Genomic DNA, 14,309 nt, shown 5'->3' with positions numbered 1-14,309 from the left:
CTTTTTTTTTTTTTTTTCCTTAAAGCTGCTAGAGACCACTTGCATTTCTTGACTCATAGGCCTTTCTTCTGTCTTCAAAGCCAGTAGTTTGGTACCTTCCATTTTACGAGAACCCTTACGATTATATTAGGCAATTCTGGATAATCCAGGATTATCTCCCCATTTTAAGAGCTTTAATTTAATAACTTCAGTAAAATCCTTTTTACCACAGAAGGTAGCAAACATAGTCACAGGTGCTGGGGTTGGGCTGTAGACATCTTTAGGGACACTTATTAAGCCTATCTGAGGTACTGTCCATTTTCTTCCCTGGCACAAATCTGTATAAATCGATAAAATAAGTTTTTATCAAGCTCTTCTGTTCTTTAAATTTAAAATTTGTATTTATAGCCATACTTACAGAGTTAAAAAATCTAAAATTCTATGTTAGTATTGTTAAGATAATCATATAATTTTTAAAGAAATGTATTCAAGCTTATTTACATTTTTATTTAAGGTCTTTGAACATTTAGGCATTTATTGTTTTGGTAATTTTTTTTGGTCTAGTTGATTTGTTTATTTGAAACAGGGTCTCACTACATTGTTCAGGCTCGTCCTGAACTTGCTATGTAGACCAGGCTGGCCCCAAACTTGCAAGAGTCATCTTGTCTTAGCCTCCCAGGTGCTGGGATTATAGGCCTGCACCACCACGCCTGGTTAGTAATGGTACCCCCCAGTACACTATGACAAAAGTATCTCCTGGATATCCTTTGGTAATTTGACTAAGTAGGTAATGATTCTTCCTGGTGATTTGACTAACTTCTAACAGTCAAGTGACTAAATCATTGTTAGGTTTTCTAGAGTATCTACTGCTTCAATCTGAGAAACTAAAAGAGAAAACTTTCTATACTTTCTGTACAGTAAACTGTATAAAAGACCTGAGATAGGATCATCCTCATGTGTGAGAGAGGTGGGTTGATGACTTGGCACTGGTTACCAGTGGCACATGCACACGTACCGCCTCTCAGACTCCTGAACTACTGAGCACTGAGGAGACTGGTGATAAGGCTCATGTGGTCCTTGCCCCAGGGATCTCATGGTCTTTGGTAGAAGGGGCAGGGACACCCCCAGAAACAGTAGTTGGTGATTAGAGAGGCCCCGCAGGATCCAGTCAGTGGGCCAGGAATACGGGCTGGGTGCTAGGTGATTACCAAAGAATGTCATAAAAATCCTCATGGGATAGATACTGGGATTGGATCATGTTGCATTGGCAAAGGGGGAGGATCTGTTGGACATCACCAGCCTGTTGGCCTGAGAGAACCCATAGGAATAGCAAGCAGCTTCTCTGAAGGATGCTTTGGTTAGAGCTGAAATGGGCAGTGGCTTGGCTTGACTTTAGGAAAAGCTGTACTGGTCAAGCAGCACTGAGGAGGCCCTACTTGTCCCACATTGTAGTCAGTTACTATGTTGTATGTGGGAAGTCCCCATGTTCTGTTGGATGGGAGGTACTGCTGGGGTTGATGCAGCCTGTGGATGGATGGATCCTGAATTAGAGGAAGCTGGCCAAGGGCAACCAAGCAGCCAGAGCCAGATATGTAGGATGATTATCACCTTCCTCCTCACTGCTGTCCAGCTGACCACCCTTCATCTGTAGCCTTCCACAGATGAGGGAAACAGTGCTGCTGTCAGCTTTGGAGTGGGCTTGGTGCTTGGGGTAGTACCCTCTCCCAGGCAGTTCCAGCATCTTGGGGCAATTGAATGCAGGCCTTTATCTTTCTAAAGCCAGGCCCAAGCAGTTCTCATGTTAGGTTCTTGTGATGCAGGGGAAAATATGGGTAGGAAACAGCTGGCTTTGAGCACCGGACCCGCCACTGCGACCTATTCAGCTTCAACCTGCTCCCTCCATGGGTTCTAGAGAATCTTGTTTAACAAGTGGCTTATAGGCTGAAAAGGCATGAACGTTCAGAGTACTGTACTTAAAGGCCTGGGATGGATACTGTGATTATGAGGAGTTACTTGCCCTCAGGCAGAGTTTTGGGTCTTGTCATTCAAGCCTTCTCACTGCTGTCCCTCTGCTTACAGCCTGCCCACACCCTTTGCCTTTGCCTCAAACACATGTCCAGATGGATCAACTGAGCCCATCTTGCTTTCTGAGCACCTTAGTTCCTCAAGTACCCTACCCCACTGATTTTTTTTCCCTAATTGATCCCCCCAAACCACCCAGGGGAGAGCTCTTGCCTGTTCTGTTTGTGAAGAGAGGGATATATTTAACCGTGTTCCCTTGGCCATGCTGTGGAAAGTCCAGGGAGGCAGGCAGAAGCCAGAGAGCTGCCTGGCTGGGAGGCCTTGCAAAGTAATCCTGCCCTGCTCTGAGGGTTCCATTTCCCTCCCTCAGCCAGGCAGACCAGCCCCTCCAAATGTCCTACTCTCCTGCATCCATGTAGGGCCTCTCCCCATGACCTTGTTCACTCATCTTCCCATATTAAAGTTTGGTCTACTTCAGAGGTCTTGCTGCTGCGCCTATCATTTCTGTTCTGCATCAGAGGGCCTAGTGCAGCAAGGTACTTCTCTGTTATGGAGCTGCATTCTCAGCCCATGAAATTGAAATTTAAAAACATTTAAGGCTGGGGATATAGTTTTGTGGTAGTTTGTGGTAGAGTGCTTACCTAGCATTTGGGAGGTCCTGAGTTAATTCCCCAGTAATGGAAAAAAAAATGCTATTTATAATAGCATCAAAAATGGAAAAAATAAGCTGGGCACGGTGGTATACACTTATAATCCCAGCACTCTGGGAGGCTAAGGTAAGAGGATAGTGAGTTTGAATACAGCCTGTGTGAGACCTGTCTCAAGAAAAAATAAATGAGCCAGGCTTGATGATGTACTCTTGTTATAATTCCAGGACTCAGGAGGCTGAGGCAGGATTGCCACAAGTTTGAAGGCAGCCTGGGCTATGTAATGAGTTCAAGGCCAGCCTGAACAATATAGCGATACCCTGTCTCAAAAAATCCAAACAAACAAAAAAGAGAAAGGACTTTGGGGATATAGCTCAGTGCAAAGGCCCTGGGTTCAGTCACCAGACACACACACACACACACACACACACACACACACACACACACACACACGAAAAAGAAGAAATTGCATAAAGATAGATAAATCTGTCAAAACATTGCTGAGAGAAATTAAAGAAGATAAATATAATAATAATAATGAGGGCCAGGTGTCTTGGCCTGTAATCCCAGCACTCCAGGGTAGGTAAAGCAGGAGGATTGCCATGAGTTCAAAGCCAGCCTGAGCTATGTAATGAGTTCATAGCGAGACCTTGTCTCAAACAAAACAAAACAATAATAAAAATAATGAATAGAGAGTTATCCCATGTTCACAAATAAGAATAATTAATATTGTTAAATTATATGTACTCTCCAGATTAATCTATAGATTTTACACAATCCAGTCAATGATCCTAGCAGGCCTATGAAAGACAGTCCTAAGAAAATGAAATACCATAAAATAGAAGAAAATATTCACAAAATATATAAAAGGATTCATATTCAAAACACATCAAGAAACCCCTACAGTTCAATAAAATGATAAGAATCTCTCTCTCTCCTCTCCCCTCTCCCCTCCTCTCCCCTCTCCGCCAGTACCAGGGATTGAACTCAGGACTTTGCGCTTGCAAGGCAAGCACGGGTTGCCACTGAGCTAAATCCTCCGCCTGTGGAGCATTCTTGCTCATTGAGGAAATGCAAATTAAAACCACAGTGATATTACAATCACTGCATAAAAGAAAACAAAACAATATAGACTCTAAAATTTTTTTTAAACAGAGCAATTAAACCATAGCAAATTTACTAAAATGGCTAAGCGAAAGACAAAAACAACAAACTCAGCAACTGAGTATATCTACTGCTGTTCAGTATATGGAACTCATATAATGCTGGTGAAATGTTGATAGCATAGCCACTTTGTAATACTGTTTGGCAGTTTCTTATCAGGTTAAACATACACTTATGACCCAGCAATGACACTTCTAAGTACACTGTACTTAGTATTTACCCAAGAGAAACGAAAACATATATCTGTTCAAAGACCTCTAAATATTTGTTTCTTGAGTTATAGTAGCCAAAAGTTGGAAACGAATGTCATCCACTGATGAATGGATAGACAAACTATGGTATAGCTGTGAGATGGAGTACTACTTAGCAACACAAAGGGATGAAATACTAACAGACCTAACAACTTGGAGGAATCTCAAATGCGCTATGCTAAGTGCAGAAAGCTATATTATGTGATTTTTGCTTTTATGACAAATTTATAAGATAGACATACTCTGATTTTTGCTTTTATGAGATTCTGGAAAAGACAAAATTATAGGAACAAATCAAATCAATACACACTGGAAGCCACTGGCAGTGAGTAGAGTAGATCAAATGTAAGGGGCAAAAGGCATGAGGGAACTATTTTGAAGTGATGGAAATGTTCTATCTCAGTAGGTGTATACATTTGTTAAAACTCACTTGAGAGCTGGGGATTTAGCTCAGCGGTTCGTTGGCCTGCCTCGCAAGCACAAGGACCTGAGTTTGATCCCCGGTACCACAAAAACAAAAACAAAAACAAAACAAAAACTCGCTTGAACTGTACTGTTAAAAAGGAAGACCCTTACTGTAGGTATATTATTAGTCTAAAAAACATTTTAACAACAGACATCTGAGGTCAGTTTCCCTGTCTTTCATAAGGCTCCCCTCACTGTCTCTTTATTATATTACCTGGAGAGTCCCTTCCGGGTTTTGGTTCCCAGGAACCATAGCTCGGGCTGATTCCTCATAGTGTCAAGTTGCTGGACTCACTGCCAGAATGTGTGTTTGGCACAGCCAGATCCTGGCCATACCTGCCTTGGTGAGTGGCCACAAGTGCTGGCTAAGACTGAGACAGCCTGGAACAGGGCTGAGACCTGGGAGGGGGTGTTCTGTGTCTGTCTTGTCCCTTTCTCGATTATGTCTTCTCAGCTATTGCTGCTCTCTTCCCCCACAGGTTGGGACAAACATTCCTATGGTTACCATGGTGATGATGGGCATTCCTTCTGCTCCTCGGGGACTGGCCAGCCCTATGGTCCCACATTCACCACAGGAGATGTGATTGGCTGCTGTGTCAACCTCATCAATGGCACCTGTTTCTACACAAAGAATGGCCACAGCCTTGGTAGGTACATAGGGGACCTTGGAGGCTTTTTCCTGTGGAGCCACTTTGATTATTGAGAGGCTAAAAGATACATCTTGAAGTCCAAGCTTTTACTGAGATCTGGGAACTGCAGCTATTTCCTGCCATTGGTGCCCCATGGAGGCCAGCAGGGCTATGTCCTTTGTTAAACTGTCAATTCAGCAGCATTTACTAAGCCCAGGATGAGAACCGAGAACGCACAGTGGTCTGTCATGATCCTGGCCTTTGTGGCACTTGTTGAGCAGTGTTTGGCACTGGATGAGTTTACATAGTTGTTGGTGGTGGGTGTTTGCATGCCTGTGATTGGGCTAAGACTTTAGCTGGTCAGGGTCATTGTTTCTGTGGAGCAACAGTGAGAGCTATACTAGTACGGGAGGTAAACAGACAGGCAGGAGTCAGATGGGGACAGAACTCCTCTGGGCTGTTCATGATTACTGGGCAGCAACCGGGGCAGAGTTAATATTCAAAAAGCATTTTTTTGGTGGAAATGGAATGGACTGGAAGAAAGGCTGGGGAAAGAAGCAGGTGGCCTAGGTGAGGCAGTGGTAATCTGTGGGGAAGTGGGTATCAGGCCTGACAAAGGCCCAGGGCAGCCCCGTAGGACTTAGTGACAGATGAGGTCTATTTGCCATGAGGACAGGAAAGAAGGTAGCTGGACTAGTGGTATTATTTACCAGGAAAAAGAACATAGGAGGGTGGCAGTCAGTGGGGGAGATAGGGGCCTGAAAGGTTCTTGGGAGGGACCGTCCTGTACTTGTGTGGACTCCTAGGATTAGAACTTGGGACAGGGGAATTTGGCTATTCTGATTCCTTGCCCTGCTTCACCTGCCCTTCTGCAGCTGAGCCCAGTCCTGCTCCTGTGGCTACCAGCCCTTCACATCCTTCCAGCTTGTTCCTTTCCTGCTCAGAGCATGGCACCTGCTATGAGACACAAGGTTTGGGGAATGAATACACTGCTGCACTCTCAGTATTTTTGTACACTCAGGGTCTCCTCTGGGCCCTAAATGTGCTCCAGGATAAGTAAAAGCCCATGAGTTCTTTGTCAACTAGGTCTCCAGGTCCTGCCAGGAGCTCATAGCCACTTTAAAGTTGGCCCAGCACTCAGGTTGTATTTTATTTTATTTTTATTTATTTATTTATTTATTTATTTAGGGTTTTTGAGACAGGGTCTCACTATGTAGTTGAGACTGCCCTGGAACTCACTGGGTAGCCCAGGCAGGTCTCGAACTCAGCGATCCTCCTACCTCAGCCTTCCAAGTGCTGGAATTACAGGCGTGTGCCACCACGACTGGCCCTCAGGTTGTTTTTAAAAACTCCTCTCCTGATGAATGCTTTTTATAGACTCCATGTGAGACCTCACACATGTTGCAGTTAATATTTAGTGGTATTGTCCCTATTTTTCCATCCTTTCAAGATCATGTAGGGGCTGGGGATTTAGCTCAGCAGTTCAGTGGCCTGCCTTGCAAACATAAGGACCTGAGTTCAATCCCCTGTACCAAAAAAAAAGAGATCTTCTATGGTTTTACTTATTGTATTTCAAATATTTGATGTCCCTTTCAATGTTATATTAACCTAGAATTCGATAAATATATCTGAGTATGCCTTTATGAAGATATTGTTGTAAAAAAAAAAGATTGGAAGAGAATAAAGCTAAGAATTGAGCCTTTCTGTGTGTTGTTGAGCTTGTCCAGGTAGACACCAGCTGTTTAAGAATTTTTATTATGTTAGCTTGAAACTCATGGTTTCCATCTTATCCAAAGGATATTATTGAGACTTTTGTTTGTTGGAGAATGGGCGGGGGAAGAGATCGAAAGAGAGAGAGAATGAGTTTGAGACAAGGTCTCACTCTCTCACTATGTAGTCCAAGATGCCCTTAAATGGACTGTGTAGCCCAGGCTGGCTCTGCATTCATAGTCCTCCTACCACTATGTACCACCGTGCCCAGCTTATTAATAAGACCTTACTGAAAAATGGTTATGGCCTTTCCCTTTCATTTTCTAGATCATGAAATTTCGTGGAAAGGTAGTGAAGTTGGAGTGACGGATGAATAGTAACACTTTTAATGTCCCTGTTTCCTTTTCAAAAGCCATCTTATCAATAATGAGCTTCTGGACCAGGGATTTAGCTCAGTGGTTCTGCTGCTTGCTTTGCAGGCACAAGGTTCCAAGTTCAATCCCCAGTACAAAATAATATTAATAATAATAATGTGCTTCAGCATCTAACCCTGCACCAACTAGAGTAGCATGATGACATTTTCTGTCTCTGGCCTCTCTGCTCCTTTCCTCTGTCACAGCACTTGCCCTGTGTGGCATCACTTAATTGACTAATTATTAGTCACATGCCATCTCTCTTACTGGATTTAAGCACTTTTTTGGGGGGTGGGTATCAGGGATTGAACTCAAGACCTTGTGATTACAAAGCAGGTGCAATGCCACGGAGTTAAATCCCCAGCCCTGGACTTAAGCACTTTGAAGACCAGGTTTGCAGCTGTTTCCCCAGTCTTATTATGGGCTTGGCTCCTAGATTGCTCAGCAGATTCTTGGTAGAAGGATGAATGAATGAGATAGATATCTGGTCCACAAATGGTCCATTGGCTTTCAAGGTCATCCTCCCATGGCTCTGTGCTCTCTCACAGGGTCTTCTAATTTCAGCCTCAGTGACCCCAAACCTGTAACAGTTTGGCCCAGAGCTCTTCATATCATATTCATATTGGGTATCCTGTTTGCATCCACATCTTTGCCTGGCCTTTCTTCCTGTTTACCAATTCAGATTTTGTCATCACAATGGCATTGCAACAGCTTCCAGGATCTTTCAGGGTTAGGGGGAAAATATTGTCTAGAGCACTATGGAGGTTGAAATAACTTACTTCCTCATTCTCCTAGAAGCACTTCAAGACCTCATACTTCCAGGATACCATTGGGAGGCAGAGCTGGGCAGGCCTTCATAGGTTATTCCCTGACCACTCTACTGCCCAACTGCAGCCAATTTGTACCTAGGCCTTATGAGTTATGAAACAACTTTTACAGACTCTCATTTTCTTTTTTCTTCCTTGAGGCGAGGGATTAGTATTACCCCTATTTTTCAGATGTGCTCAGGGAGGTTGGGTAACTTGCCCAGAGATCACACTGCAGATAACTGATGGAGCCTGGACTCCTTCTTCCATGGCCTTCTCTGTGAGCCCAGGAGTAAACAGCATCTGGCCACACTTGAGATCCATGGGGGCAGCTCCTGGACAGACTGGAGGGCATAGAGGGCTTCCAGATTCTGTGACTGCTGACCCTGCATGTGGGACTCAGAAGTGGCCTCAGGCAGGTGGATCATGAGTTTTAAGACTCCCTCACTGGAGCAAATAGCTCAGCAAAGAAGTAAACCATCTGGGCTGGGGATTTATCTCAGTGGAACTGTGCCTTCCTCGTAAGTGCAAGATCTGGAGTTCAATCCCCAGTACCAAAAAAGAAAAAGAAGTAAACTATCTTTCTGCACCTTGGTTTTTCATCTGTAGATTAGTGTTGGAAACTTCCAGGGTTGTTCTGGGAGACCTGTTGTCAGACCTCACTTGTGCTGTCTTGTTAGATTTCTGTTTCTTTTCTGAGTGAAAGTTGGAGGAGACTGGGGACCTCAAAGGAGTCAGCAGCTTGAAAACCCCCTAGGCCAAAAGCTCAGGGGCTCCCAGAAGATACAAAATTTTATCTCAAAGATAAAGAGGTAGTAAGTCAGACGTGGTAGTGCACGCCTATAATGCCAGCACTCAGGAGGCTGAGGCAGGAGGATCTCTGTGAGTTTGAGACCAGCCTGGGCTACATTGTGAGTTCCAGGTCAGTCTCAACTACATAGTGAGACCGTGTCTCAAAAAAAAAAAGAGAGAGAGAGAGAGAGAGAGAGAGAGAGAGAGAGAGAATGAATGAGAATAGACGGGCCGGAGAGGCTCTGCTCCACTAGTTCTGTGTCATTTCTCAATGCTGAGGCTCCTCTCCTATTGGATATTGCTCAGTCCTGTTCTTTGTTGTTATTTTGTAGTACTGAGGATTGAATCCAAGGCCTGCACACTGAGCTACATCCCCAGCCCTTTTTTAATTTTTTTATTTTGAGACAGTCTCACGAAGTTGCTAAGTTGCCCAGGAAGGACCCAAACTTTAGATCCTCCTTTCTCAGCCGTCCTGAGTGCTAGGATTGTAAGTGTGTGCGTCTATCCAAGGTTCTACTCATATATTTGCAGTCTCACTCCCTTCCACTCTCACTTCCAGTTTAGGGCAGAAGTCTTTGGAAATTTAGTGCCCCCCCCCATCGGGATTGAATTCTGGCCCTTGCACTTGCAAGGCAGGTGGCGGCACCTCTGGGCTACATCTCTGGCCCTATAGCCCCTTTTCTTGACAGGAGAGTTTGGAGGGTACACATACCATTGTGAACTTGGACTTTGCTGACTTAGAACTGCTAAGGACTCTGAATGAGTGTGGTCCGGAGATAGGCAGCTGCTACTTTTCCTGTCTGTGCTTCTCTATCACATTAGAGATGACATTGAAGCATCTAGCTGAGGAATGTATCCAGCCCCCCACCACACTCCATTACTTCTGACAGTGCTGTGACTACTGCCAAATCATTTAACCTCTGAGGCTTACTTTCCTCATCTGTAAAATGGGATAAGAATGCTGCATCCCCAGATATAAATAGATAAAAATAGGTTTCCATAAACATGTGTTAGGTCAAGAGAAAGGTCAGGTCTGAAGGGTCTGAGGAGATAGATCCCTTGGGTTTAGTCCTTTCTAGCAGACTTCTTTTGAGAGGATGGAAGAGATGTAGACAATTACCTAACCATCTGACTTCCATTCTGGCCAGCAATCCCCATCCCCAAGGGAAACCTGGGCCTAAACCTACCAGGTTATCCCATGTGCTTGGTCACCACCTCCACCGTAGGCCTGCAAAGCTGGGGAGACTAAGGGATTGGTTCTGCCTAACAGGCTGATCGCTGTTCCTTTCCTCCCACAGGTATAGCCTTCACAGACCTCCCGGTAAGTACTACCAGTGGGTCTTCCTGGTGCTGGGCTGCTGGGGGCTTCCAGGGAGGAAGGTAGTGGTACCTGCAAGTGCAGGGTGTGGAGTCTGGTCCTTTCCCCAACCAGGGATGTGTGCTGTGCTGTCAGCTTGAGGGTGCTAGTAGGGGATTACCTGCTGGCTTTCCTCTTTCCAGAAGCAAGTCCTGACTTTCCTCCACAACTCTTAGCAAGTGACAGAAATTTTTGACATTTCCAAAGGCAGCTGTGGGGTGGGTGGGAGTGGAATGAAGGTAGCTCTGTGGCTTAGCTGGCCTGAGCCAACTCCTTGTGGCTTACAGCCAGTGGACTGGGGATGCAGATGTAGGGAATTACTCCTGAACTTTAGGAAACCAGATCTGTACATACTCATCAGAGATCTCTACACAAATTGCTATCATTCAGGGTCCTAATGTTTCCCCCATACACTTACACCAGCCAGAGAGATGAGCTTTGTGGGGTTTTCTTTTCTTAGAAAAGGATGAGGTTTTTGCAGGCTTAGTTCAGGGCTTATCCCCACCTACTGTACCCCAGTCCTATACAGTGAGTCACCACAGAACTCGTCACATGCAGGCCTTCCACCCAGCTGTGTGCCGTAGCTGGTTTTAGAAGGAAGGAAAGTACGCTGACTTTGGTGGATCCCAGGTACTTTGTAACACTCCAGGAAATGTCTTTGTGACCTGAAGGGCTTCTGAAGCCCAACTGGGGCACCCAGGGTCATGTCTGAACCTCCTGTCTATGGATCAGAATCTTTCTTCCTTCCCACCTAGAGGCCCCAGGAGAGGTTGTGCACCCAGACAAAGTAAGCACACTCAGGAGGAAAATTCTGACCCTGGCTGGGGAAGTCTAGTTGTGGAGACATGACATGTATTGGCCAGTTATGAATGTGGACAGTATGCTGTATGCTATCAAGTGCTAGAACTTGTGGGTAGTATCCCTGTGGGCACTGATGGTCAGGGAAGGCTGGCTGGAGGAGGTGGGCTTTGCTTGTGATATGGAGGCTGGAAGAGAAAGGAAGTAAGAGGTCTATGGGTTCTGAGTTGATAGTGGGCTAAGTCCAGTATGCCCAGGAAAGCATGTGGTACTCAGAAAGTACCTGTGGGCTAAGGATAGGTGAAGAGGAGACTGGGGGTCCCTGGGAAGATGTATAGTGACATGGAGAAGGAGGTAGGCGGGCAGTGGCATTAGGAGCCACAGGTGGCACTGAGGGAGTGATCTGGCAGAAGCTGGTCATAGCGGGGAGGGGTAAAAAGGAAAGAGCACACATTTGATTGGCCATAGGTCCTAGTTGAGTGAGCTGACGGGAGAGGCAGCAGCCTTCTCTATCCCCTTTGCCAGCACCAAGGAGTGCAACTCACCTGATGCTTTATTATGTTTTTTTCCTCCCTCTGCTCCTGTGTCTACCTCCCTGCTGCCTCATACAACTTTTTCTTCTGGTAGTGGGGATTGAACCTCTACTAGTCTACCACTGAGCTACAGCCCCCAGCACTTTTTATTTTGAGCCAGTCTTGCTAAATTGCCCAAACTGGCCTCAAACTTGTGATCCTCCTGCTTTAGCTTCCCTGGTAATTGGGATTACAGGCGTGCACCACCATACCAGGCTCTCTCATAGTGTCTCCTCTGTCTGTCTGTCTGTCCCCCTCCCCCCATTTTTGTTTTTGAGACAGGATCTCTGCTATATAGTCCATGCCGCCATGACTAATGATCCTCCTGCCTTGTCTCCTGAGTGCTGGGCTTACAAGAATTTACCACCATGCCCAGCTCTCATACAGTTTTTTGTTGTTTATTTGCTTGCTTGTTTTTGGTTTTTGGTTTTTTGGTTTTTTGGTTTTTGTTTTTATTTTTTGATCAAGAGATCTTTGACCCTGGATATTTCTATGACAAGCCCACCCTAGCTGAGGTACTCTTGGGCTTTGGGGACACTATGGCCTTTGGTGCAGGGCAGGAGAGTCTCCATATTGAGCCTTACTTTGTTTTCTTTTACTTTCTTCCCTCAAACTCTGGGGTACAGTGTCTCTGGTGGGTAAGTAGACACAGTGTGGCTTAGCCACTGCTGTCTTCCACCTTGCACCTCTTTTTTTTTCCAGCCCCAGCACTGGCCAGCAGTAGCCATGGAGGTGAAGCGAGGCCCTGCCACCCCACTGCCCTTTGGCCTTGACTGACATTCATTCTCCTCCTCAGGCCAACCTCTACCCCACCGTAGGCCTGCAGACACCTGGGGAGATTGTGGACGCCAACTTTGGGCAGCAGCCCTTCCTGTTCGACATTGAGGACTACATGCGAGAGTGGCGTGCCAAGGTCCAGGGCATTGTCCACGGCTTTCCCATCAGCGCCCGGCTTGGCGAGTGGCAGGCGGTGCTGCAGAAGTGAGTGCCACCCCCAAGGCCTCGTGCTGCTCTAGGCCCCACAGCGCTCCAAGCTGCTTCTACAAATCTGGAGGGGAGTGTGCTTCTGGGAAGCACTCATGGGGATTGGCTGCTGCCCTGCTTCCCTTTACTCAGTGGACAACTCCACACCACCCTACAGAGCTGCTCCTGGTTAAACCTCAGCCAGCTCAGAAGGCTCTTTGGCGTAAGGTCACTAGCAGGGCTGTGTCCCTTCCCTAGGTCCTTTTGCAGAGGATATTTTAGGATCCCTTGTGGTCTCTTCCTCTTGTGCAGAGTTTTTCTCTCTTAGGAATATCCATCCTGTTCTTACTCTGGCATGAGGTCACCTCACAGGGTCCACATCTAGCTAAGTCCCTGCTTCTGTGGCATTGGTGGCAAGAAGAGTCTGCTCAAGGACCAGCCAGTCTAGCTCCTGACTGATTAACTCTGACCATTGTAGAAGCCAGTGTTGCTGAGACTCCATCAGGAAGCCCGGTTTGGGTCTCTTCCACTGGCTAGGTGAAGGCCTGACTGAAGCAGTGACCAATATCCAGTCACTGGCTTCCAGGGTAGGGAAGGGCAGGGTTTTGCTAGCCCTGATCATTGTCCTACAAAGGCACCAAAGTTCCAGGGCCTTTGGGTAGGATTGGCATGCAAACTGGGTCCTTTCTTATAGGACTGATATTGAGGCAGCCCTGAGGGAGGGCTAAGGCAAGGGCTAGATCCTTCTCAGAAAAAGCAGCATGGCTATCTCTCATTCTCAGCCCCCAGAGCAGATGAGAAATGCTTTTCGCAGGGCCACGACAGTGCCACTCCCTATAGCAGGTCTGCTGGATGGGCAAGAGGAGAGGTGAAGCTGCCCAGGCCCTATAGGGGAATGTCTGACATCCTCAGCTTTCAGGGCCTGTGCTCGACACATGGATGTTTTTGTTTACATGTGTGTATTCATGTGCCTGTGTGTGTGCATATGTAGTATTTGCCAAAACTTGTGTATAATTCGTGTTCTATGCTTTCACATAGCTTTATTTTATGAATATTGGGAATGACGGGGCTATCTTGGAGACAAATTTGTCACAAGCCCCTTGGCTGGCTTCTTCTGGGAGGTTAGGTATCTTCTCTTGCTGGTGTACATAAACTTTTTTCCTACATGAAGCAGTTTATGACATAAACATAAAGCAGTTTTCATATGTAAGATTTTTACATATATGAGATTACTTTCTTGGTGTCTTTTTAAGAAGTGGAATTGCTGGGCTGGGGATTTAACTCAGCAGTGCTACCACCTGCCTCACAAGCATAAGGTCCCAAGTTCAATCCCTGGTACCAAAAATAAATAAATACACACATGCACACACACACACGCACACAGAAGTGGAATTGTGGGTCAAAGAGATTGTATATTTTAGAGACATCTGATAGTCATATGGGCTTATCTAAACCATGTTTTGCCCAAAAGCTTTACTCTTGTAGTTGTAATACAATAATAAATACATATAATAAATTATATTATATATATACACACACACACACACATACATACATACATACATACATACATACACATATGGTTTTATTTGTTTGGAGACATTACAGCTTAGGCTGTCCTCAAATTTGCTATGTAGCACAGGCTCGCCTTGAATTAGCAATCCTCCTACCTCAGCCTCTCCCATAGTTATATTTATCATTCAGAATATAATATTATAGGGCCGGGGATTTAGCTCAGCGG

The 14,309-nt window shown here is 45.6% G+C and overlaps 1 protein-coding gene across 2 annotated transcripts in view; it reads left to right on the top strand.

Annotated features, from left to right (window-relative positions):
• Ranbp10 (RAN binding protein 10) overlaps positions 1 to 14,309 on the top strand; it is a 69,019-nt gene that overhangs the window by 45,153 nt on the left and 9,557 nt on the right. Inside the window, exons 4-6 of one of the 2 annotated variants that reach the window (XM_010612272.2) lie at positions 5,008 to 5,175; positions 10,177 to 10,199; positions 12,402 to 12,586. In XM_010612272.2, the coding sequence (XP_010610574.1) occupies positions 5,008 to 5,175; positions 10,177 to 10,199; positions 12,402 to 12,586 (376 nt within the window). Of the gene's footprint in view, positions 1 to 5,007; positions 5,176 to 6,077; positions 6,129 to 10,176; positions 10,200 to 12,401; positions 12,587 to 14,309 lie in introns of those variants that run through there. The other variant, XM_019205752.2, reaches the window with a different exon arrangement.

This window comes from Fukomys damarensis, unplaced genomic scaffold (genome assembly GCF_012274545.1).
Source record: "Fukomys damarensis isolate Sample0158 unplaced genomic scaffold, DMR_v1.0_HiC HiC_scaffold_32, whole genome shotgun sequence".
Taxonomy (NCBI): Eukaryota; Metazoa; Chordata; class Mammalia; order Rodentia; family Bathyergidae; genus Fukomys; species Fukomys damarensis.
This window is presented reverse-complemented; position numbering and strand designations above follow the sequence as displayed.